General features: G+C 61.4%; 1 protein-coding gene across 6 annotated transcripts in view; it reads left to right on the top strand.

The window, feature by feature from the left end:
• MCF2L (MCF.2 cell line derived transforming sequence like) overlaps nt 1-17,505 on the top strand; it is a 51,142-nt gene extending 33,637 nt beyond the window's left edge. For 5 of the 6 annotated variants that reach the window (XM_058670572.1, XM_058670576.1, XM_058670571.1 and 2 more), the window contains exons 4-32: nt 950-1,040; nt 3,179-3,298; nt 4,422-4,538; nt 4,680-4,829; nt 5,448-5,572; nt 6,137-6,251; nt 6,792-6,911; nt 7,141-7,332; nt 7,675-7,866; nt 8,160-8,319; nt 9,195-9,268; nt 9,388-9,464; nt 9,929-9,995; nt 10,293-10,408; nt 10,601-10,670; nt 11,511-11,603; nt 11,685-11,777; nt 12,060-12,185; nt 12,793-13,014; nt 13,116-13,208; nt 13,712-13,790; nt 13,879-13,945; nt 14,114-14,232; nt 14,320-14,412; nt 15,182-15,256; nt 16,200-16,315; nt 16,852-16,964; nt 17,040-17,143; nt 17,329-17,505. In XM_058670572.1, the coding sequence (XP_058526555.1) occupies nt 950-1,040; nt 3,179-3,298; nt 4,422-4,538; nt 4,680-4,829; nt 5,448-5,572; nt 6,137-6,251; nt 6,792-6,911; nt 7,141-7,332; nt 7,675-7,866; nt 8,160-8,319; nt 9,195-9,268; nt 9,388-9,464; nt 9,929-9,995; nt 10,293-10,408; nt 10,601-10,670; nt 11,511-11,603; nt 11,685-11,777; nt 12,060-12,185; nt 12,793-13,014; nt 13,116-13,208; nt 13,712-13,790; nt 13,879-13,945; nt 14,114-14,232; nt 14,320-14,412; nt 15,182-15,256; nt 16,200-16,315; nt 16,852-16,964; nt 17,040-17,143; nt 17,329-17,414 (3,265 nt within the window). In that variant the 3' untranslated portion in view covers nt 17,415-17,505. The remainder of the gene's footprint in view (nt 1-949; nt 1,041-3,178; nt 3,299-4,421; nt 4,539-4,679; nt 4,830-5,447; nt 5,573-6,136; nt 6,252-6,791; nt 6,912-7,140; nt 7,333-7,674; nt 7,867-8,159; nt 8,320-9,194; nt 9,269-9,387; nt 9,465-9,928; nt 9,996-10,292; nt 10,409-10,600; nt 10,671-11,510; nt 11,604-11,684; nt 11,778-12,059; nt 12,186-12,792; nt 13,015-13,115; nt 13,209-13,711; nt 13,791-13,878; nt 13,946-14,113; nt 14,233-14,319; nt 14,413-15,181; nt 15,257-16,199; nt 16,316-16,851; nt 16,965-17,039; nt 17,144-17,328) is intronic. The other variant, XM_058670575.1, reaches the window with a different exon arrangement.
• Nucleotides 17,506-23,889: the final 6,384 nt, after the last annotated feature.

Below are 23,889 nucleotides of genomic sequence, written 5' to 3'. Positions count from 1 at the left end.
TGTGTGATGGCCTGAGGACACCTGTGTGTGTGTGTGATGGCCTGAGGGCACCTGTGTGTGTGTGTGATGGCCTGAGGACACCTGTGTGTGACCGTGATGGCCTGAGGACACCTGTGTGTCTGTGATGGCCTGAGGACACCTGTGTGTGACCGTGATGGCCTGAGGACACCTGTGTGTGTGTGATGGCCTGAGGGCACCTGTGTGTCTGTGATGGCCTGAGGACACCTGTGTGTGTGTGTGTGATGGCCTGAGGACACCTGTGTGTGTGTGTGATGGCCTGAGGGCACCTGTGTATGTGTGATGGCCTGAGGACACCTGTGTGTCTGTGATGGCCTGAGGACACCTGTGTGTGTGTGTGATGGCCTGAGGACACCTGTGTGTGTGTGTGATGGCCTGAGGACACCTGTGTGTGTGTGTGATGGCCTGAGGACACCTGTGTGTGTGTCCGTGATGGCCTGAGGTGACATGTGGCACCAGTCCTGGGTTCCCAAGACCGAGCACCAAGGGTAAAAACACATCTCCCTGGGCCTCCCACTCTTGTGGCTCCAGGGAGAGCCATCTGGGCTCAGCTCAGGGAAGGCTCCTCTGCCTGTAGCATGGTGGAGGTAGAGAACCTGTAGGTGAGCTGGGGTGGCCCTGCCGGGGGGTAACCTGTCCCTTCAGGGGTAGTGCACAGCCATGCACCTGCTGGTGGCCCCACCCTGGGTGAGGTGGCCAAGGCCGAACTGGACATCAGCCTCTTCACCATGCCGGTGTTTGCTGGTGGCAGTGGGTGCTGGCAGAGCCTGTGGCTGGGGGAGCCCCACACTGCCTGCCAGTCCTGTGCCAGGCCACAATAGGACTTGCTGCACAGTTGGGCGGGTGGCTGGCAGAGGACCCCCTGTAGCACACAGGAGGTCGCTTGCCCCACTGTGCCCCCACACAGCTGACAACTGTCTCCTGCTTCCAGCCTGCAGGATGCCGGCATCGGGTTTATCCTGGTCATAGACCGGCGGCAGGACAAATGGACCTCGGTGAAGGCGTCCATCCTGCGCATAGCGGTGAGTCAGGCTGGGGCTGCTGGCCGTGTGTGCTCGTGACGTGAGCTGGCTGCCCTGGCCAGGGTGCATGTGGCAGCCTCCCTATGCCAGGCTGGTCCTCATGGCCTCCCACGCTGGCTGGCTGGACTCCCACAGCATCCTGACCCAGCACCTTGCAGAGTCTTCCAGGCCCGAACCCCCACCCCGGCCTCAGCCCATATCTGAAGGGAACCGCCACCTCAGATGGGCAGCTGTGAGAGCCCAAGTCCAACCTGGTGCTCTACCCATGGCTCCAGGCCCCAGAGGCCTCTCTCTGCCAGCCTTGCTTCACCTTTGCACAACCACATTGCAACAGCTGCCACTTACCGCCCCGCACAGAGGGTACTCCTGGAGAAGCCATGAGGACTCATGGGGCTGGTCATACCAGCCCCTGCAGCCTGTCCCAAGCACCGGGGGTGACAATCGGGCCCTGGAACAGCAGGTGGCATGTGGAAGGGCAACCAGTCTAGCCCCCCGGGCCAGGCCTCATTGTTGTTCTGGGATCCCTGTGTGTGAGGGCTCCAGGCCCACCAGTGGGTTTGGTGTGGGCAAGAGAACGACCCACCAGGAGCTGGGGGCAGAAGACGGGACCCTCACTGTGGTTCACAGGTCGCTGGGAAGAGCCAGTGGGAGGCCGAGGGAGTAGAGGCCACAGACCCACGGAGGCCAGGCTCAGCCGCCCTCCACTGGCACCTGGAGACACCAGGTACGGCAGCCATGGCTATGGGTGGAGAGTGGGCCTCGCCGTGGGCACTCCAGGCCACACCGGAGTCTTGCTTCAACAGGGAATGTGGGCTGGGCACCTGGGCTGCACCTGGATTGCAGGCTGCATAGGCCAGCTTGTCCTCCATACTGGGAGCTTCTGGAAAACTCAGAATATTGGGTGCAGTCAGCCAGGGCTCTGGGGACGGTTCTCTGGGCTGCCGGTGTCATGGCAGCCAGTCCCCAGGGAGAATGGCTCTTCTGGAAGGCCCTGGTGTTCTGGGGTGTTCTTAGCCTCCACCTATGCTGAGCATCCCCCATGTTGGAGACTAGCTCCTGCCTGGAATGAAGACAGGAGCTGGGTGAGCCCAGTGCCAGCTGCTCCAAGTCAGCTCCCATGCGCCACCCGAGGCAACATGGGTTCTGGTGTATCAGATGGGAGGGGCTCTACCTGCTACAGCATCAGGCTCCTGGGCAGTGAGGAAAGAGGGGCCAGGAGCCGGGGCCAGGACTGGCTGGCTCACCACCCTGCTCATGCTCAGCTAGGAGTCTGCACTCTCCCGAGTCAATGTTCTCCAGGAACCCACCTCAGACGCAGCCTGCCCTTCTGTACCCGGCAGTGGGGGTGTCTGTGCGAATGAGTGTACATGTGTGTTTGTGTGTGTGCGTGAGTTAGGTATGTCTTTGGGGTTCTGTGCTGCCCAGCTGAGCATCCTAGAAGATGCAGTTCCAATTCTCCCATGAGATCTGCTGTGTGTGGGGCCTGCTTGTGCTGTGAGGCCACAGCTGTGTGTAGGAGAGGCACACACAATACATGTGAGGGGCCTGGGGGCTTCTTGGCAGAGGTGTCCTGTAGAATACTGGGGAGGATGATTCGTGCTGTCCAGGCGGGGGCGGAGGGGGCCCAGAGAAGCCAAGGTCGCGGTCACAAACACAGCAGGACCCTCAGGAGGGACATAGAGCCCACGGCTTTGCTGGTCCCAGGAGGAGGGGGTGAGAGGTCGCCTTGCCTCTTCCCAGCAGTTAGACTCCCCTGTGCACCTTCTGCCAGCTCGGAGACCACAGCCCTTGGGCTCTTGTCCCCACTTGGTCACTGAGAAGCAAAAACAGAGAGGCAGAAAAGTCTTCCATCTTCTGGTTCACTCCGCACGTTCCTAAGGCAGCCAGGGCTGGGCGGAACTGAAGCTAGAACCCAGTCAGGGCCTCCCATGTGGGCAGCTGGGGCTGGGTCAGGCTCACCTCAGCAGGCACAGGGCGCTGGGGTCAGCCCCACCTGAGGGGCACAGGGCGCTGGGGTCAGGCTCACCTCAGCAGGGACAGGGTGTTGGGGTCAGGCAGGAGTGGCTGGCCTCCCCTGGTGATGCGGTTGCCCGCCTGAGGACCCTTCCAGCCCCTCACACTATCCCCTACCCCCACAGGCATCCTTCCCAGCAAACCTGCAGCTAGTGCTGGTTCTGCGGCCCACGGGCTTCCTCCAGCGGACACTCTCTGACATAGCCTTCAAGTTCAACCGAGATGACTTTAAGATGAAGGTGCCGGTGAGTCGCCGATCCCCTGAGGGCAGCCCTGGGGGCTCCTGCAAAGCTAGCCCCCCTGTTGTTGGAACTGGTAGCATCCCCTGCCCTCTGCGTTTCAAAGATCAGCCTGGCATGTCACCACCTCGTCCTGAAGGATTTCCCAGAGTCACAAAGAGATTCCCCCAGTGCAGTGTGGGAGTTGTGGGCTGTGTCCTTTGCCTGGGACCCCGGGCATTGAGCGAGATGGAGACCCCACGGCCCCGGGCACCCGGCCAGGCCTGGTTCACCCTGCCAGCATCAGCGCTCTGGGCAGGTGTGACTGGCTCCGTGGGAGGCCCGAGGGGGCCGAGTCATCTACAGCCCATGCAGTTTTTGGTTGGAATCAGAATCTCATGATTGTCTAATCAGGATTTGTTTGTCTGAAAGGAGAGAGAGGTCTTCCACCTGCTGCTTTATTCCCCACCTGCCCCCACAGCTAGAGCTGGGCCAAAGCCAGGGGTCTACTCTGGGTCTCCCATTGGGTGCAGGGTCCCAAGGCTTGGGCTGTCCTCCTCTGCTTTCCCAGGCCACAGCAGGGAGCTGGATGGGCAGTGGAGCTGCCGGGATTAGAACCGGCGCCCGTATGGGATGCCAGTGCTGCAGGTGGTGGCTCCACCCTAGAATCTCATATTTTAAGCATGCACCATGTCCCAGGGCCACTCAGCATCCACCTGGAGGGACAGCGTGTACTGTGTCCCTTGGTTTCAGGTTGTCCACAGCTTGCCGTCATTTTAACAGGAGCCCAGAACTGTCCATATCCCTGGGGCCAGGATCTCACTCTGTGAGCCCTGCTGTAGGAGATAGGACGTCGAATCCTGTGGGTGTGGTCCTTGGGGCTCTGTCCTCGCTTGCCTCAAAGCCCCCACGGTGAATGCAGCTGGGGTGACCCCAAGAGGAGCCCACCAACCCAGCAAGCTGGGCACGCAGTAGGGAGGCAGCCCCCTCAACTGCTACAGCAATGGCACCCCCTGCAGGAGAACCTTCAGGGAGTGGTCCATCACAGCTTCCTACACAATAGCCTGGCGTCCCCGTGCCATGATGATTCTAACAGCCTTGTCTGGCCTCATCCCTCTGAGGAGCTGCTGTCTGTCCCCCAACCCCGCAGGTCATAATGCTGAGCTCGGTGCCAGAACTGCAGGGCTACATTGACAAGTCACAGCTGACCGAGGACCTCGGGGGTACCCTGGACTACTGCCACTCCCGGTGGCTGTGCCACCGCACGGTGAGCCTGTGCTGCCCGACTGTGTTGAAATGGCCTTTGCTGGAGTCCCTGCCCAGGCTGCCCCCCAAGTGCTGTGTCTGCTTCCAGAAGCCAGAAGTCCTTGCGTGCACACAGGTGTGACACACGTGCCCTCCCACCCAGGCGATCGAGAGCTTCGCCCTCATGGTGAAGGAAACAGCTCAGATGCTGCAAGCCTTTGGCACGGAGCTGGCCGAGACGGAGCTGCCCAACGACGTCCAGTCAACGGGCTCGGTGCTGCGCGCGCACACAGAGAAGAAAGACAAAGTGAAGGTGTGGACAGCAGTGCCGGGACCGCGACAGGGCTAGGGGTCCTTCTGTCCTCTGTGCGCCAGGGAGGAGAGAGGCGGCCAGGCTGGGAGCCCAGGTGGAATCCTTGGTCAGCCCAGAGAAGGAGTGGTCAGCACTGTCTCTGCCCAGCTCCAGGCAGTGGGGTGCTGGCTGCGCCCAGCGTGCAGCTGCACCTGTGATTCCCAAGGAACAAGTGTGGCCCAGCCTGCCTTGGCGAGGGTGGTGGCTGCGGTGGCTCAGGCTGAGCCCAGGGGGCCAGCCGCTCCTAGAGGGGCCTCTCCACGCTCAGGGCAGAGGCATGGAGAAGGCCTGGTCTCCAGTTACTTCTCCCCGGTCTCCCGGCGCCGCTGAGGGTCCTGTAACCCTAGCCCTGCCCCAGTGCGTCTGCCTGGCTTCCGATTCCCAGGGCAGGCTGGCAGTGGCACCTCCCACAGGGCCGCCTCCCCAGGCACTGCCTGCTCCGGTAGTCGAGTCCCGGCCACTGTGTCTGCAGGGAGACCTGCAGCTGGCAGTGGCACCTGCCACAGGGCCGCTTCCCCAGGCACTGCCTGCTCCGGTAGTCGCCCGGCCCTCTCCGAGTCCCGGCCACTGTGTCTGCAGGGAGACCTGCAGCTGGCGCTGAAGGAAGGACGTGGCATCCTGGAAAGCCTCCGGGAGCCGCCGGCCGAGGCCACGGCGCGCAGCGTGAACCAGGACCAGCTGGACAACCAGGCCACCGTGCAGAGGTGAGCCAGGCCTGCCCTGGGCTGTCGCCACTGCCTCCCCAGGGTGTACGTCAGGAGGGAGCTGGAGTCAGGCTCTGATCTGGGGCTTCCCACACCCACACCCACCCCTGTGCGGTGATCTGCCTTTGCCTGCTGCAGCCCTGCTCCCTCCACACTGAGAGGAAGAGTAGGTGCTGTCCCCAGTGCTGCGCCTCATCACAGGGCATCTGCCTGGTGGGATGACACAGCAGGCCGCACACGTCTCCCTCCACAACCCTGTGCACCATGCACAGACTGGCACTCATGAGGACACGTGGATGGAGGCCAGGCCTCGTGGGCTATCCACGTGAGCCAGGCCGGGGGCACCCATGGTCAGGGCCGCCTGGGGACAAGGTGCCGGGACCTTGAGGGGGGAAGTGGGTGACCTCCAGGTGGGGCCCCCGAGAAGAGCGAAGCCATGGGGTTGAGTGAGGCACAGGACACAGTGTCCAGCACAGCCTTCCAGGCTGTCACCCAGCACCCTGGACACTGGGTGTAGGCACACGGCCCCGCACACGTGCCCTGTGCTGGCACCCTTCCTCCTAGGCTCCTGGCACAGCTGAACGAGACGGAGGCTGCCTTTGATGAGTTCTGGGCGAGGCACCAACAGAAGCTTCAGCAGTGTCTGCAGCTCCGGCACTTCGAGCAGGGCTTCCGCGAGGTGAGTCAGGGCACAGGGGCCAGGTGCTGACACGGGCCCTCAGGGGCAGCCAGGGCTGCGTGCCACATCCACGCACAGCACATCCCCGGAGCCACCGCTGCTGTCCTGCTGGACGCTGCCTCTCAGCCTGCCCTGTCCCGTCCCCTGTCCCTTCCCCGCTCCTCTCAGCCCTGCCCGTTCACCTTCCTGTGCCCGGTGAAGGTTCGTGGGGCAGCACGGGGCAGGGTTGCTTCTCTGTCTGCACTGCCATGCTCTGCTGTTTGAGTGACATGTTAAACCGCTCACATTTCAGTCGTGTTTGGCAGGTTGCAGTTCAGTGCTGCCTGTCATTTCCTCTGTGTGTGTGTGTGTTTATTCTTCTGTTTTATTCCCTCTGGCTCGCTTTGGCTGTGTGCACCATTTAGGATTCCATGTGTGCGTGTGTGCGTGAGACGTCTGGACCCACCACACTGCATAGCCTTGTTAGCAGTCAGGGGTTCGAGGCAGCCAGCAGTCCTGCCCCCTCGGCTGCCTGAGCTGTGACCCTGCCCCCCCCACCAGGTCACAGCTAGCTTGGACACCATGACCCAGAAGATCGCATCTTTCACGGACGTGGGCAACAGTGTGGCGCACGTGGAGCACCTGCTGAAGGACCTGGCCAGCTTTGAGGACAAGTCTCGGGTATGGCCAGGCCTGGAGGGCGGGCGGGGGGGTGCCACACCAGGGCACGGACCCAGGTAGCCCCTCCCAGCTGGAGGACCACCCCGACTGGCTAGAGGCACCTCCATGTCCACAGTGCTGGTGTGAGCCACAGCTGCTGTGCAGCACAGAGAGCCTTCCAGCCTCCCCCAACCATGAGGGGACATGGAAGGACACTGCCCAGCACCCCTGTGACCACCATGTCCCCTAGGCGGCCGTAGACCGTGCCCAAGCCCTGGCACTGGAGGGCGAGCGGCTCATGGAAAACAAGCACTACGCGGTGGACTCCATCCTCCCCAAGTGCCAGGAGCTACATCACCTGTGCGACCACTTCGCCTCCGAGGTCTCCCGGAGGAGGGGGCAGTTGAGCAAGTCCCTAGAGCTGCACGGCCTCCTGGAAGAGGTGTGGCACCCCGCCCACAGTAACCCCGCCCCCGCCCGTGATGGTTCCACCTCCGGTCCCTGGCACACATTAGCTTTGCCTTCAGCCACAGTGGCCCTGCCCCTACCTGCAGAGGCTCCATCCACCCATGGTACTCTGCTGGCACAGGGCCTGACCCTACCCTTGGGGGCTCCCCAGAACTCACCGACCCGCCCGCCCATGTCCAGGGACTGGAATGACAGCACTGAGACCGTTAAGCTCTCGAGGGGCCCCCTGAAAGCTAGAAGGGGACCCCCAAGACAGAGCTGTCCAGAGAACATGGCCGATGCCTAAAGCACCCTTCCCCCCACCTCCTGCCTGCAGACCATGAAGTGGTGTGATGAGGGCATCTACCTGCTGGCCTCGCAGCCCGTGGACAAGTGCCAGTCGCAGGATGGGGCCCAGGCGGCCCTGCAGGAGATCGAGAAGTTCCTGGAGACAGGGGCTGGGCGCAAGCTCGGGGAGCCTGGCTTCCTGTACCAGGAATACGCAAGCATCCTCACCCAGGACCTGCGGGTACCAACGGGGCACGGGCTGGGGTTGGAGGCCGGGACTTCATGGGGGGAGGGACAGAGGACATGGGGTGACAATGGAGGGATGTGAAGGTGACAGTGGGGCAGTGTGGGAGGCCTGAGGGTGAGGAGGTGAGGGGTCATGGAGACATGTGAGTGATGGAGGTTTGGGGTAACCAGGGAGACATGGGAATGAGGGTGACAGTGCGGTAACTATGTGGGGGAGACAGAAGGACGTGGGGGAGGGGAGCCAGGCCCAGGGGTAGCAGTGACATCCTCTATCATACCCCCCAAAAGGATCACGTGCAGAGGGTCTTCCAGAAACAAGAGAGCACCCAGGAAATGTTCCAGCGGCGGGAGGCCAGCCTCCGGAAGCTGGCAGCCAAGCAGACACGGCCTGTACAGCCGGTGGCCCCCCGACCCGAAGCACTGACAAAGGCCCCTGACACAGCCCCAGGTGTGTCCTCCCCAGGTGTGTCCTCCCTCCTCAGGTGTGTCCTCCCTCCCCAGGTGTGTCCTCCCTCCCCAGGTATGTCCTCTCCAGGTGTGTCCTCCCTCCCCAGGTGTGTCCTCCCTCCCCAGGTGTGTCCTCCCTCCTCAGGTGTGTCCTCCCTCCCCAGGTGTGTCCTCCCTCCTCAGGTGTGTCCTCCCTCCCCAGGTGTGTCCTCCCTCCTCAGGTGTGTCCTCCCTCCCCAGGTGTGTCCTCCCTCCCCAGGTGTGTCCTCTCTCAGGTGTGTCCTCCCTTCTCCAGGTGTGTTCTCCCTCCCCAGGTGTGTCCTCCCTCCTCAGGTGTGTCCTCCCTCCCCAGGTGTGTCCTCTCTCAGGTGTGTCCTCCCTTCCCCAGGTGTGTCCTCCCTCCTCAGGTGTGTCCTCCCTCCCCAGGTGTGTCCTCCCTCCCCAGGTGTGTCCTCTCTCAGGTGTGTCCTCCCTTCCCCAGGTGTGTCCTCCCTCCCCAGGTGTGTCCACTACACCCCATCCTGGGCTCAGAGCCTCTGGGGAAGGCACACAGTGTCTCTGGTGCAGGCCCTCCACCAGCCAGGACACTGACGGGCTCCTCTGCTCTGTCCCGCACCGCAGCAGCATCCTGCCCATATTCTCTGCCTCCACACCACTCTGGGGTCTACCCACCTCACCTCAGCCTGTCCTGAGGGCCAGTGGGTCCTGCCGCCTGTCACCTCCCTGCCTGGCTCTGGCTGCCTGCATCTCCCAGGACATGCAGGGCCGTGGGGGCCACAAGCTTTGTGTGGGGGCTTCCTGGGCTGGCATCTCCAGTGGTCTCCAACCCCAACCTGTGGGCGCAGCTCACACCTTCCTCTCGTCTTGCCCGCTCAGGCATCCGACGAGGTTCTGAGAACAGCAGCTCCGACGGCAGAATCCAGCGGCGGGGCCCCTACCGGAGGGCTAAGGTGAGTGTACTGCCCCTCCTGGGTTCCCTGCCTCCCTCTGGGACCCTGTCCCTGCCCTGCAGGAGTCAGTGCCTGCGGCACTGCCCTGGGCACCACTGACCCCACTTCCTCCTCCTCAGAGTGAAATGAACGAGAACCGCCAGGGCCGGGGCGACTCTGCCGGGGACGAGGAGGAGAGCCTGGCTGTGCTGCGTAGGTGAGTCCTGGACACAGCAGGCCACGCCACAGAGGGGACACAGCAGGCCACGCCACAGAGGGGACACAGCAGGCCAAGCCACAGAGGGGACACAGCAGGCACCTGGGCACACTTGGGAAGGCTGTGCGCCAGCCAGGTGGCATCCCTAAGTCTTCTCACAGTCCTCTGCTGCTGACTATGCGGGGTCTCTGGCCTCCACAGGACCTCCCGCAGTTCACTGCCCACTGCCTTTACACCCCTGATCTGCTCACAGGACACCCCGCCGAGAGCCCGCCTGCCCCCCTGGCCGTCCTGAAGTCCTCAGCAGGCAGCTGCTGGGACTCAGCTGGCCCAGGCGGGTGCAGGCAGCTGGGCGAGGCCTCCAGAGGCCCCAAGTGGGGGGTCTCTGTGTCCTGGGGAGCAGGGCGGAGGGGACACCTGCCCCCTTGTCCATGGTGAGAGCCGCCTGCTCTCGCACTTCCCAGGCACGTGATGAATGAGCTGCTGGACACGGAGCGCGCCTACGTGGACGAGCTGCTCTGTGTGCTGCAGGTGAGGCTGGATGCCAGCGGTCCCATGCTGGGCGGGGCCTCAGCCGGCCATCCCCCACCACCCCGAGTGCCCCTGGGGGGGCTCAGGACAAGGGCAAGAGCCCTGACCGAGGACTCAGAGCCCCACATGGGCATCACAGAGCAGGCAGCCTGGGGCAGGGCGAGTGGGGTTACAGAGCTCATGGGGCAGGGTATGAGGTGGGCGCCCTTCAAAAGCCTTGGCTGTCTGGTGTGTGCATGTGTTAGGGCTGTGCCACCAGACATGGGGCCTGCCTGCTGACCCCTGCCTCCCCCGCAGGGCTATGCCGCTGAGATGGACAATCCTCTGATGGCACACCTCCTGTCCCCTGGCCTTGCCAACAAGAAGGGCATCTTGTTTGGGAACATGGAGGAAATCTACCACTTCCACCACAGGTGGGACCTGGTTGGGTGCTGCTGGCCTCTGCAGTCCAGGGAGGGGCCTCCCGCACCGTGTGGGAGCAGGTCTGCCCCTGGGGAGGCGTGGGCCCAGGGCTGACACAAGCATGGCTGGCAAGGCCCAGGCCAGGAACTGGGTGCTGCCTGGATCCCAGGGACGGCCCAGCTTGACAGGGCCCCATACACCAGGATCTTCCTGCGGGAGCTAGAGAACTATGCCGACTGCCCGGAGCTGGTGGGCAGGTGCTTCCTGGAGAGGGTAAGTGTCCTGCCTGCCCATTGTGGCCACTGCCCCTTTGACCACCTGTCCCACCCCCACCCAGTGTGGCCAGACAGGACCAGAAGCACAGCCTTTCCTCAGGCCAACTGAGGGGAGAAAGCAGAGGGACAAGTCCTCAGCTCCTCGGGGTACAGGACCCTTCCAGCCCCCAGCTCCTCGGGGTACAGGACCCTTCCAGCCCCCAGCTCCTCGGGGTACAGGACCCTTCCAGCCCCCAGCTCCTCGGGGTACAGGACCCTTCATCCCCCAGCTCCTCGGGGTACAGGACCCTTCATCCCCTATTTCTGAGTGCCAGTGAAAGGACTTGCTTCACAGGTGTGTGCATGTGATGTGCGCGTACATGAGTGTATATGTGTGTTGTGTATACCTTATGCATATGTATGTCTGCGTGCCAGGTGTTGTGTGTGTGTCATGTGTTGTGTGTGTCCCTGGTTTGTCTCACCCCACTTTGACAGCCCTCCCTTGCTGGCTACACTGGCCTGCTTGAGTTTTCCTTCCCTCCCTAAGGGGGTGGAATGACAGCGACCACAGGAGGCCGGTGCCAGAGCTGTGGGGGCAGAAGGGGCAGGGCGTGGGGCCAGCCCTCCCTTGCCCTAGTTATAGCAGCTTAGCGAGGCAGGTAAGGTGCCTTCGGACAGCAGGAGTGGAGTTCAGCAGGTGCCGGACCGAGGCCTGGGCCCCAGAGACTATGGGGCAGGCACCGTCCATGAGGCCCCTCAGCCCAGGCAGGCCAGGCCCACCTGTAGGGCCTTCTGGGTGAGCCAGCAGGGGACAGGGGTTGTGGGCATCCCTGGCTGTAAGGGGCTACACCCCCTGCAGATGGAGGAGTTCCAGGTCTACGAGAAATACTGCCAGAACAAGCCACGCTCTGAGAGCCTGTGGCGCCAATGCTCTGACTGCCCCTTCTTCCAGGTGGGTCATGCCACATCCTGCCACGCCCATGAGCCTCTGCCATGTACAGGCCCAGCAGGCTGACCACCGCTGTCCCTGCAGGAGTGCCAGAAGAAGCTGGACCACAAGCTGAGCCTGGACTCCTACCTGCTGAAGCCCGTGCAGAGGGTCACCAAGTACCAGCTGCTGCTGAAGGTGGGTCGTCCGGCTGCCTGCCCACTGCCCTGGCCCCTTTCCCAGCCTCAGGGACCTCCTCAGAACCACAGACTCACACACAAAGGGAGGGGCAGGGTGTCCAGGGAACAGATGGACCCCTCCCTGGCCGGCCAGTGGAGCCCGTGCGCCCTTTGTGTCCTCCGGCCTTGGCTGCCGGCCTTGGCCAGGAGCAAAGCAGCAGGCGGAAGACAAAGGGGTAGTAAGAGGGGCTGGTGCCGGACAGCTGCTGGAGCATGCTCAGCCCCTGCCCCCGCCCCCCAGGAAATGCTGAAATATAGCAAGAACTGCGAGGGTGCCGAGGACCTGCAGGAGGCGCTCAGCTCCATACTTGGCATCCTCAAGGCCGTCAATGACTCCATGCACCTCATCGCCATCACCGGCTATGACGTAAGATCCTGGGTGGCAGGCAGGCTGGGGCGTGAGGCAGGGCCACACACCCTCCTGGTTCTGGTCAGCTCTGCCTGCCTGGTGGGCTTGGCAGCCTGTGCTGAGTTCAGGCTGACTGGGTTGGGGCTCTGCACTTGGGCCACCTGCCACTCCCGCCCTTGCCATGGGCCTGGGACTATCAGCGGGGAAGGGGAACGGTATGCAGGGGCAGCTCCTCCGCCTCCCCAAGGGCCTCCAGGCTGCCTGGCCTCCATTTGTTCCGTTTATCCTTCAACACTCCGCTTCAGTTCTCTTGTAATCAGTCAATTCCCGGGTTATCAATGGCCGAGATCACATGACCCCGTTACACCTGCCTCAGCACTTCTGCTCACGGCCAGGTGTTTGCTGAAACCACCGCTGCCCTGGTCGACTCAGCAGCGTGTGGCAGCCTGCGTCAGCCGGGATGCCCTGTGCTCACCTGCTACCCCTTGCACGTGCCCGGGAGGCCCCTGCTCAGTCACGTCCTGGGAGATCCCCACTCAGCTATGACCCAGGAGGGGCCCTGCCTGGCGACGTCCTGGGAGAGCCTGGAGCCACCCGACCTCAGCCACGGCCACGTTCATTCCAGGGAAATCTCAGCGATCTGGGACGGCTGCTGATGCAAGGCTCCTTCAGCGTGTGGACTGACCACAAGAAGGGCCACACCAAGGTCAAGGAGCTGGCCAGGTTCAAGCCCATGCAGCGCCACCTGTTCTTGCATGAGAAGGCGGTGCTGTTCTGTAAGAAGCGGGAGGAGAACGGCGAGGGCTACGAGAAGGCCCCCTCCTACAGCTACAAGCAGTCCCTTAATGTGAGCGCCAGCCAGGGCTCCATGCACCCACGCCCCCGGGGCGGGCCAGGGTGACCTGCCCAGCTGTGTGCCCATCATGGTAACCATGCCCCATCCGCCAGATGACCGCCGTGGGCATCACTGAGAATGTTAAGGGTGACAACAAGAAGTTCGAGATCTGGTACAACGCGCGGGAGGAGGTGTACATCGTGCAGGTAGGCTGGGGGCTGGGGTCTCCACGGAGTCGGCTCCCCTGGCCCCTGGACAGCACAGCCCAGGAGGGGTGCAGTCTGTCTGCACTGAGGCAGCGTCCTGTCCATGCGCCATGGCCAGTCCCTCAGGCCTCACCCAGCTGGGCCTAAATGCCGAACATCCGGCCCCTCCTTGGAGCTGCTGCCCGGCCGACTGTGACCTCCGCCTGGCCCGGGGGAGGCACTCCCTTGCCTGGGAGCTCAGTCACCCTTATGCTGGTCACTTGGAATGAGGTCCAATGGCCATGAGGCAGCTCGTGGCCAGAGCCTGCCTAGGGGCTCTGTGGAATGCTGGCGGCACTGCAGGGCACTTGGGTACCCACCACCAGCACACATGGCCCTTCCCATGTACCCTGAGCAGTCGCAGAGCCAGGGACCCCATCCCGTCCCCGCTGGTTCCACACTTAGAGGACGAGGGGTGCTGCCTGGGGTCAGGTGCTCCCCCCTGACATTGCCTTTGGGGCCAGGCACCGACCCCTGAGATCAAGGTGGCTTGGGTGAACGAAATTCGGAAGGTGCTGACGAGCCAGCTGCAGGCGTGCAGAGGTGGGTGGGCGCCGGCCCGGCCCTGCTTCCTTTCCGGATGACTCCCTCGAGCTTCCCAGCTGAGCTCTGCCCTCTGGGTCCCTCACAGAAGCCAGCCAGCACCGGGCCCTGGAGCAGTCCCACAGCCTGCCCCTGCCAGCGCCCGCCAGCACGAGGTGAGCTCAGCCCAGCCTGGGGTGACCCCCAGGGCCCTCCATGCCTCTCACGTCTGTGCGGCCCTCCTGGGCTCGCTGGGGTGACCCCTGGGCTGGCCCCCTCTCACGTCTGTGCGGCCCTCCTGGGCGCCTGGCCCTGATCCCTGCCTTGTTGCCTGTGGTCACCAGTCCCTCGCGGAGCAGCACAAGGGGCATCAGGAGGCCAGAGGAGCGGAAAGCTGACCCCCTGGGCCTGGAGGGCTACGTGGGCTCGTCGTTATTGCCCAAGCCCCCCGAGAGGGGCCCAGGTGAGTGTGGACGGCGCAGAAGCACGCGGCAGCTGTCCTCAGCCCGGGCACCACCGTCCACACCTCAGGACCGGCTCTCTCCCCTAGAGGACACGGTGCCCAGCTCCGCCTCCGAGAGCTCCATGCTGTCGGGAAAGCACTGCGCCCTGCCGGGCTGTGCCGGACTCCAGGGCCCGAGAGGTGAGGGTGTGCACTGTCTGTCGGTCCTCCCTAACCCCCGTTCCACCCATGGCCGGCCATCTGTCCCAGCCACCCCCACCGTCAGCCATGGCGGGCACCGGCCATGGACCCTAGCACCCCTCCCACGCTGACCATGGAGGGCATCAGCTGTGGGTCCCGGCCACCCCCACCGCTGCCATGCATGCTTCCGCCCCACACCCGTGGTGGACGCCGTCCGTACATCTTTCCCCTCTCCCGCTCAAAACCCAGCCACTGGCCAGGACCCCAGCTGGACACTCAAAGCCATCTCTTAGGGATCCCCTTGTCTCAAACACTTGCAGGCCAGCTTGTCTCTGACATGGACAAGGCCCTGTCCTCTCTCTGCTGGGCCTTTGGCATTGGGCAGGGTGGTGACACTTCCCAGAGTTCCTGGCAGGAAACAGGCTGAGAAAAACCCCGAGAAAAACCCAGAACCCTGAGGCTCAGCTGCCTCCCTCGGCTGGAGTGTCTGGGGCCCTGATCGAGGCTGCAGCTGGGGACACGAAGGACACGGCTGGAGACAGCCCCGGACAGAAGGACAGCCCGGACAGCTCCTGCCAGCCCTGCTCGTGACAGCCCCCTCAGCCACTGTCTGCTCACTCAAGCTGCTTCTCGAGGTGGAGGGCAGCCCGCCCACACTGGTCCTGTCACCTGCCACTCGCCCGCCACACCCAGTCCTGTCGCCTGCCACTCGCCCGCCATCTACTCTCATGCTGTCCTGCTCTCTCCTCTCTGTCTCTTCCTCCTGCAGCTTCTCCTTCCAGTCCTGACAAAAAAGCTAAGAGACACGAAGTCAGGAGCGACCCAACTCCCTTTGGTCTGCGAGGTAGAGTGACTAGACCACTGGCTGGCCCTGCCGCTGTCACCACCCCCCACGCCCCAGTGAGGAACCACTCCCCACCGGCATTGCCACTGCCTATCCCTGTCCCTGTGTGCCCCGAGGCCCCATCTCAATGGGCCTATGGCTCTGGGGACCGCTGGGCTCCCTGTCCACATCCCACTACACTCTGGCACACTGGGAGCCTGGGAATTGCAGGAAACATGCCACATCCCAGTCCCTGCTCACAGGCCAGCCGGTGTGACACGGGGCAGGACTGGCCGCTTGGCCTAGGTCAAGTACAGAGATGTCAGCACACAAGGAGAAGTGCCCTTGGCCAGCCTCAGGCCCCAGGAGCACCTGGAAATGCCTGGACATGGCCACCCCCCTGGTCTGGCAGCGGTGGGGGGCAGGGCACATCTGCACACCTCTCTTCTGTAACTGCCACCATCCACTATGCTGGAGGTGTCCCAGCTGGAAGGCGGGGAGCCACAGGCCGGATTCCCTGGTGTGCTGGTGTGTGCTGTGGGGGGTGTGTGTGGTGCATGCAGCCCCATGGGGATTGAGCTGTGTGTGGTGTGAGGTGCGTGTGGTGTGAGTTGTGTGGTGTGAGGTGTGTGTGTGTGCAGCCCCATGGGAATTGAGCTGTGTGTGGTGTGAGGTGTGCTTAGTGTGAGGTGTGTGTGGTGTGAGTTGTGTGGTGTGAGGTGTGTGTGTGTGCAGCCCCATGGGGATTGAGTCCCTGTCACAGACGTGGATGTGACCTGCTCAGCCCCAGGGTCCCGTGTCTTCCAAGGGTGCCGGGTCAGTGACACCAGGCAGCCCTGCCTGGATGCGGTGGCCCTGTCCTGAACACGGCAGCTCTGCCGGCGGCCCTGCCTGGATACAGTGGCCCTGCCTGGACGTGGTGGCTCTGCCGGTGGCCCGTCCTCACAGTGTACACTCCATCCAGGCTGGAGCACAGCGCCACGCTCACTGGAGGCCCCGGAGGACGACGGCAGCTGGTCCAGCGCGGAGGAACTCGGCAACTCGTCCGACGTGGAAGACGAAGGAGGCGCTGGGAAGCTGGTAACCTGGTCTCCCCAGGGCAGGGGCGGAGGGGGCACGGCTGGGGTGAGCTCCCTGGCCCAGGGCCACCCTCGGCCTCTATCAGGGGCCGTGCCTACTGGGGACAGCCCACGCCTCACTGACCTGATCCTCCCAGGTGTTTGGAGGGGGGAGGGGCCCAGGGCCAGGGGCCTCTCCAGGCAGCCATCCTGGAGGAGGGGAGCTGTGGGCAGGGACCAGGCCTGGGAAGTGTCTGGGTCCTGTGTGTGTGTGTGTGTGTGTGTGTGTGTGTGTGTGTGTGTGTAAGTACAGGCTTGGGAGGACCAGCCCTGGCTGCTGGGAGAACAGGTTTGGGGGGAACGCATGAGTGTGCGGCTCCAGGGAGGGAGGGCGAAGCCGCTGGGCACCCTCAGCCGTCAGTCCCAGGCACGGGGGGCACAAGGCAAGGAGGCCGGCATTGCCAGGGACCCCACCATGACACTGTCCGTGCCGAGCTGCTGGGCTGCCAACACCGAGGGGGCGTGCCCCCGCCCTGGCGCTTACCCGGAGCCCCGCAGGTCCCAGGGAAGTACACGGCCACTGCGGACCTCGAGAAGACCGGCCCCGCCGCGCTGGCCGTGAGGAGCGGGGACGTGCTGGAGGTGGTGGAGGAGGGGGCCGAGGGCCTCTGGTAAGACCCGCGCCCACCCGGCCACCCAGCCGTCCGGCCCGCCGCGCCGCTGGAGCCACTGCCCGCCTCTTGCAGGTACGTGCGGGACCTGAGCAGCGGCGCCGACGGCTGGGTCCCCGCGGGCAGCCTGCGCGCTCTGCTGGGCCGGCCGGCCTCGGCCCGCGCTCCGAGCAGCTCAGGTAGGCGCCGTGCCCCCACACCTGCACCCCAGCCGGTGCCCCGCACGCTGCCCCACGCACCCCACAACCTTCTGCATGCTGCCCCACGCACCCTGCACCCCGTTGCTGCCTGCACCCCACCCGGTGCCCCGCACACTGCCCCACGCACCCCGCTGCTTTCCCAGACCCGCCTGCTCTCCCCGCAGAGTCTAGCCCGGGCTCGGCCGCCTTGAGCAACTCGTCCAGCTGCAGCGAGGGCGGCCCCACAGCCTTCTCGGACCTGCAGGGCTAGCGGCGACGGCAATGCCCTGAGGACCCCACGCGCATGACCCGCGGCCTCGGGAGGTCCGCGCGGGAGACGCAGCACCCCACGGAGGCACGTCCCGGACAGCACGGGGACCGGGCTGGTCCCGCGGCTGTGAGCCGGCACACCCATCACTGTGTTTACACCACTCGCGTTTGATAGCTGATTTTTTGTTCCCGGTTTACACGGAAACACGGAGCGACAGGGCAGCGGCTGGCAGGGGATGGCTGCTGCCTGGGGAGAGCAGACATACCCCCAGACCCTGCCGCCGTGTGCGTGCCCCAGGTCTCTGCCTACAGCCTTCTTTTCTACAAAAAGGACCCACACCACTTGGGTGTTTGCTTTTTTTTTAAGTTTTGCTTAATTCGGACAGTTCTGTTGTTTTCCAAGACTGCGCCACGCTCCCCCTACCCCCCAGCCAAGGGTGCCCTGTCATCCTGAGAGCCTGCGCCAACCAGCGGTGGGTCACCCCAGCTCCCGCCACTCTGCAGGGCGGTGGGTGAACGTGGCCGCTGGTGTGTGTGTCCATGTGTGTTACATGTACGTTCGTGTGTCTTCGTGCTGTCTTGTGACCTCTTGTCTCCTTGCTGTGGAGCAGTGCTCCTGGGGCATCCGCCACATCCCCTCGCCTGCCCTGGGCCCTGCAGCCCCTGGCCATCCCACAACATCCAGCTGGGGAGACCCCGGCTGTGGGGCCGCATGCCCACCCTGCTCCCCAATGACCTCGTCCTCAGAAACGCACTTTAACATGTTCCATTCTTTTTTTCTGTTTCTTTTTTTTTTTTTACTGCTGATTGACAAGCAGTTGGAAAGCCAGAGTCTATGGGCTGGATGAAGTTTGAGTGAGTTCTGGCAAGGGTGCAGTTGTCCGCCCCTCTCTCAGGCCCTGCCTCCAGAGCCCAAGGGCACCATGGGTCAAGCGCAGGGCGTGGCAGGAGGCACTGCCCCTACCTGCTTGGTGGGGCGGGTCACTTGGCACAAGGGTCAGGGACAGCAAGGGAGGGCTGTTCCTGCTGGACAGAGCTGGGTTAGGACCAACAATGGCTTGGGCCAGCACTGGGCTGTCCTGTGTCCCATCAAAGTTGGGTGTGGGAGAGATGAATCCCGGCTGCTCCACTTCTGATTCGGCTCCTTGATGATGTACTTGGACCGCAGCAGAGGGTGACCCAGGTCCTTGGGCCCCTGCACCCATGTGGGAGACATGGGATGGCTCCTGACTTCCAACCTGTCCGCTCTGGCCATTGGGACCACGTGGGGAGTGAACCAGTCGGTAGAAGATCCCTATCTGTACAAACTCTGTCTTTCAAACCAATAAATCTTTTTTAAAACTGAAGTGAGGCTGGCATCCCTCCTGGAAAGCCTAAGAAGGAATTAGCTCAACAGAATGGGGCATGACCCTCCGCGAGCTGATGGTACATGCCAACAGAAACCCCGGAGCCAGCACAGCACTGCAAACTGCCATGTGAAAACGTCTGCCAACACACCCGAAAACAGGACAAGTCGGAAATCTTTTTTAATTAAACAAAACAAATCCAAGTACTTGGGGTGGTGATTAGCAGTCATGCCAAAGTTCATCTGTGCACGGCCCAGCCCCTGCATGGATCCTCTTGGTGTGGGGAGGCGGGGCAGCCTCACAAATGAAGAACGGTCCCCAAACCTGGCACTGTGTCAGAAAAACTAACAACCACAATGCCGCTCGCCCAGCGAGACCCGCTGCACGTGACAGAACACATATCCCGAGGGACGTGAGCAGGGCAGCAGGGCCCAGCAGCAGAAGAGCAGGGTGCGGCTGCTCCGCTTCCCACCCAGCTCCCCACTCAGGAGCCCAAGAAAGCAGCGCAGGATGGACCAAGGCCTCGGGCCCCTGCACCCACGTGGGAAGAGGCTCCTGGCTCCTGGCTTCGGGCTGCCCAGCTCTGCCCATTGTCGCCATTTGGAGAGTGAACCAGCAGGTGGAGAATCTGTCTCTCCTCTGTAAATCTGCCTTTCTAATAAAAAGAAGTGTTTTTAAAGAAACGAGAAGGAGGTCTATAATTAGCTGTTTTGACCAACTAAAGCACAGAACACCTGCGGCTTAACAGATGCAAAATAAAAATTAAAAATCCAGCCTGTGTTCAGCATTGGGGATCAGATTTGGCCAACGAGGAACAGAAGGAACTTGTCATCACACCAAACAAAATGCTGCCAGTCACAGCTCAGAGCCCCTGCTGAGGGCCAGTGCTGGGCTCTGCTGCTGCCCGGTGTCCTGCGAACACAGCCGCTCCCAGGGCTGGCCACCTGCCTTCCCTGGGGGAAGCGTGGGCTGAGTCCCCACCTGAACCGTGATAGGTGACCAAGCAGTGAAACAGCCAATAGACTGTCTTGGGGGTGGCTCCCAACTACTGGCAGGGGCTCAGTCAGCTGAGCAGGATTAAGTTCCCCGAAAGTGTGTGGTTACACATGGGAGCCAGGTAGCTGGGAGCTGTGCAGGTTCTTGGCCCGACTGGTTTGGAGTTCGGGATACGATCAGTTCCCTCCCCAACTCAAAACAATTTTAAATATTTTAATTTTATTGGAAAGAAGAAATCTACAGAGAGAAGGAAAGACAGAGAAAGCTCTTTCATCCACTGGTTCACTCCTCAAACAGCCACAACAACCAGAACTGAGCTGATCTGAAACCAGGAGCCTCTTCAGGTCTCCCTCCTGGGTGCAGGGTCCCACGGCTTTGAGCTGTCCTCCAGGGCTGTCCAAGGCCACAAGCAGGGAGCTGGATGGGAAGTGGAGCAGCTGGGACTTGAACCAGGGCCCATATTGTATACTGACACTTTCAGGTGGAGAATTAGCCAGCTGAGCCGTCACATTGGCCCCAAATCAACCTAGGTTGGTAGAAGGCGTTATTAGCTAAAGCAGGAGAGGTTTATGGAAGACCGAGAACACTGCACTCACAGGAGGGGCCAGAAGAAAAACCAGATGAATCTGAGTTCATCACACGATGACTTAACGCTTCCCTCAAAGCCATCCAGACACCCTGCCAACCTCTGTGCTTGACACTGGGCAGTGCTGGGTTCAGTCACTGTAACTGTGGGGGTCCATGAGGGCACCACCCCTGAGACAGAGGTTCCCCAGGGGTCAGGGAAGTGTGAGTCACACACATGCATGTGAGTAGGCTCACACATATACACGTTTGCATATGGAGAGTGTGATGTGAGTGTAACATCCACGTGCACCAGTGAGCTTGTGGATGGTGCCTGTGTGCTGGCAGCAGGTGGGTGTGGCAGGCTGAGTGTGGCACAAGGTTCCCCCAGGAGACTAAGGCTGCCTCCCTCACTCACTGGGCATCGCACAGGCACTGAGCGACAGCTGGCAACCTCCTAGGCCATGTGGGTGTGGTGGGGGTGCCAGAGGACGGGCGGGGGAGCCCCAGGGTGACAAATGCAGCTCACCAGAGCCACCGCCAGAGGGCATCCATGTCCTCCTGGCACCTGCGTGTCCCCTAGTGGCCAAGTACGGCCAAGGCCCCACCCCTTGAGGACTGCCTTTGTGCACTCCTGTCTCAGGACCTGAGGCCCAGCAGGCAGAAGCCCCCTCAGGGTGGGGCCAAGTAGGCCCCTGCATCCAGGGTCCTTCCACACCCATGTCCTTGGGAGGATTGGTCAGCTCGGGGCTTCATGTGTTGTCCTGCTGCCTACAAAAGTAGAGGCTGTCAGATGGAGACAGTGGGGCCAAGGTCATCCTGCAGTCATCCAGCCCAGCCCAGGAAAGATGAGATATGGGCAGGACATGATTTGGGGCCTAGGCCACCAGGTCGTCCCGCTTCCAACACCGTGGATGCTCTGCATGGCCAACCTCAGCACGGGGGTACTGCCAGAGGCCAGCTCCAACCAAATTCAGAGCTCAGGAAGCGTGCATGGGGTCGGTGATAAGGAAAGACACGGACACTGTCACTTGGTGCCCTCTCATAACAGCTCAGGAAGCTGTCCTTTCTTATTTACCCAGCCACATCACAAGCTTCTACACGAACAGCTAATTGTTTTATTTTCACTACAAGATTAGGAGGCATGCAAAGACATTTGGCCATTCTGTCTGTACTTCATGGCTAAACAGGTGCCCCTAAAGATAATTCTGCAAAGTAGTGTATTCATGTTCTTCAAAGCAAGCCATTGTTCATTCTTCAGTAGTAGCCATTGGGTGACAGCCAGGACTCCAAGGCACATGCGAGTGGGCTACTAATCGGTAAAATACTTTCCTACCACATTTCTATTCCCACAGCTTGCCCATCATCTAATGGGAGAAAATATGTCACAAAGAAAAAACATAAAAATCCAAGACAAAAGTTTCAAATATTAACCCCCCCTACAACTATAGGTTCTACAACCCCCTAAACAATCAAACAATAATTAAAAGCATATTTCTCTAATAAAAGCATCCTTAATTCCTCTAGTCAAAAATTATAAAAGTGGCTAAAACAGCTACATTTCCTATGCTCCAAAGAAATTGCAAAGACAGGGTAGCCTTTAAGGTCACAGTAACTGTATTTATTGCCATAACAGCTTCAACTCCCACTCCCACCAGTTTCACTAATATTTAGGGTATTTATCGAGCCCTTTCCCAGAAGGTGTGCTACATGTCTGGGCCAGATTCTGAGGCAATGGGTAGGCACACAATAAGGTGTCCAGAAATGGCATGGGCTTAATTGTACTCCTGTGTGTAAATCGTGAAAGGCCCACTCACCAAGACAAAATCAGTGACATTAACTCCCAAGCGCACAGCGGTTGCAAAACCCACCTCACAGGGGCAAACAGCGCTGCCTGAATGGACTGCAGAATTCCTAGTGGGGTGCTTGAGCGTCCATGCAAAAGGCGTGAGACTGCGTCAAGGTGGTTGGAGAGACATCCACCAGGCCTTGCCAAAGAGCTGGAAGCTCTTCTGGGCCCTGCCAAACGGGGGAGCTGTTCTCTTCACACCTTTGTGTCATCCACACCCACTGCACGAATCCCAGCAGCCCATGCGTCCACCATGGGAACAGAGGGGGTGCAGTAGGGGTTTCCCAGCCGGGCCAGCCACCCTAAGTACTCTCCACATGTGCCTACCTGGGCACTCATCAGCACTGGCACCAAAGCAGACAGGGCAGGAACTGGAAGCCAGAACTGTTGCAAGCTGACAATTCTGACCAAACTCAGTGGGAGGCACCCTTAGGAGCTCAGGAGGTTAGCTCACCAGCAGGCAGACTGTCCCACACTACTGCAAGTGGCAGAGAGGCACAGCCGTGGTGGGCTGGCAGGGCTCTGAGACTCACACTGGCATGGAAAACTATCCAGTCAGCCAAGTTAGCATCTAATCAACCAGGCAAACATTGGCACAACACCAAGGGGGAGCTGTCAGGAATTCTTGTCTTAAGGTTGGGCTTTCTTTCCTCCCAGGCTTGTAAAACACCTGTTTTGACCTGGGCTGTCTGGGGAAACTTTGTAGCTGAGTGCTGATCTGAGGGTAGGAGGAAGCTCCGCCACCAGCAGCCCAACTGCCAGGCCCTTTTAGGAGAAACAATAACATTGCTGATTCTGTTACTATGTCTCTGCAAACTGGAGCATCTCTGTGGCTGTGTGCTCTGACCGACCTAGTCACACTACCTAAGTCTAAGGGTCATGCGCTCTGAATTTTATGGACTAGGAGCTGCATCCTGCTTGGTCACCAGCAGCTCAAGCAAGCGCTTTGCTGTCAGCCAAGTTAAGTGGACAGTAGATGTCCCTTTAATACTCTGGTCCCACATGTGTCCCTAACTGAACTCTTTTCTCTGCTCACATTGAGACTTATGTAGACTTAGAGTGCCTGACATAAGTGATGACATTTTGACTTTTTGGGCTGTCCTACTATGGATCTCTTAAGTAGAGATGGTCACAGCAACAGTGGCCAGGCCTTTGGCAGCCTGGGAGTCAGGGAGCTTCAGGGGCCAGGCAGAACTCAGCTGGCTTGTCAGCTTTTGGGGGCTGTTCCCCTCTGCTGGTGGGGTGGTGGGAGAGGAGGGTAGAGAATGGAGCAGGACGAGCTCTGTGTGTGTGTGTGTGTGTGTGTGTGTGTGTAGACACAGGAGCAGCCTGCGTGAGTGGACACAGGAACAGCCTTTGTGTGTGTGTGTGTGTGTGTGTGTGTGTAGACACAGGAGCAGCCTGAGTGTGTGCGTGGACACAGGAACAGCCTGTGTGTGTGTGTGTGTGTGTGTGTGTGCACGCATGCACACGCATGCATGCACATGCAGCCCTGGCTGTGAGGGCTGAGGAGCCACCACGTACCCAGGCCATGTCCTGGCCATCTGAGCTCTTTTCCCAGGACTGGGGCTTCCCTGCGGCAGCTGGAACACCCAGCCCCTTCCCCACCCCTCCCCCACCGGCCTTCCCTGCCCCTCCCCTTGGCTTCCATGGCCTGGAGCCTGGGAACTTTGGCCACTGTCCCCTGCAAAGTCCACAGGCAGGCAACAGGCAGCTCCGAC

The sequence above is a fragment of the Ochotona princeps genome, chromosome 12 (genome assembly GCF_030435755.1).
Source record: "Ochotona princeps isolate mOchPri1 chromosome 12, mOchPri1.hap1, whole genome shotgun sequence".
Lineage (NCBI taxonomy): Eukaryota > Metazoa > Chordata > Mammalia > Lagomorpha > Ochotonidae > Ochotona > Ochotona princeps.
The sequence above is the reverse complement of the archived record's forward strand: the minus strand, read 5'-3'. Positions and strand labels throughout refer to the sequence as shown.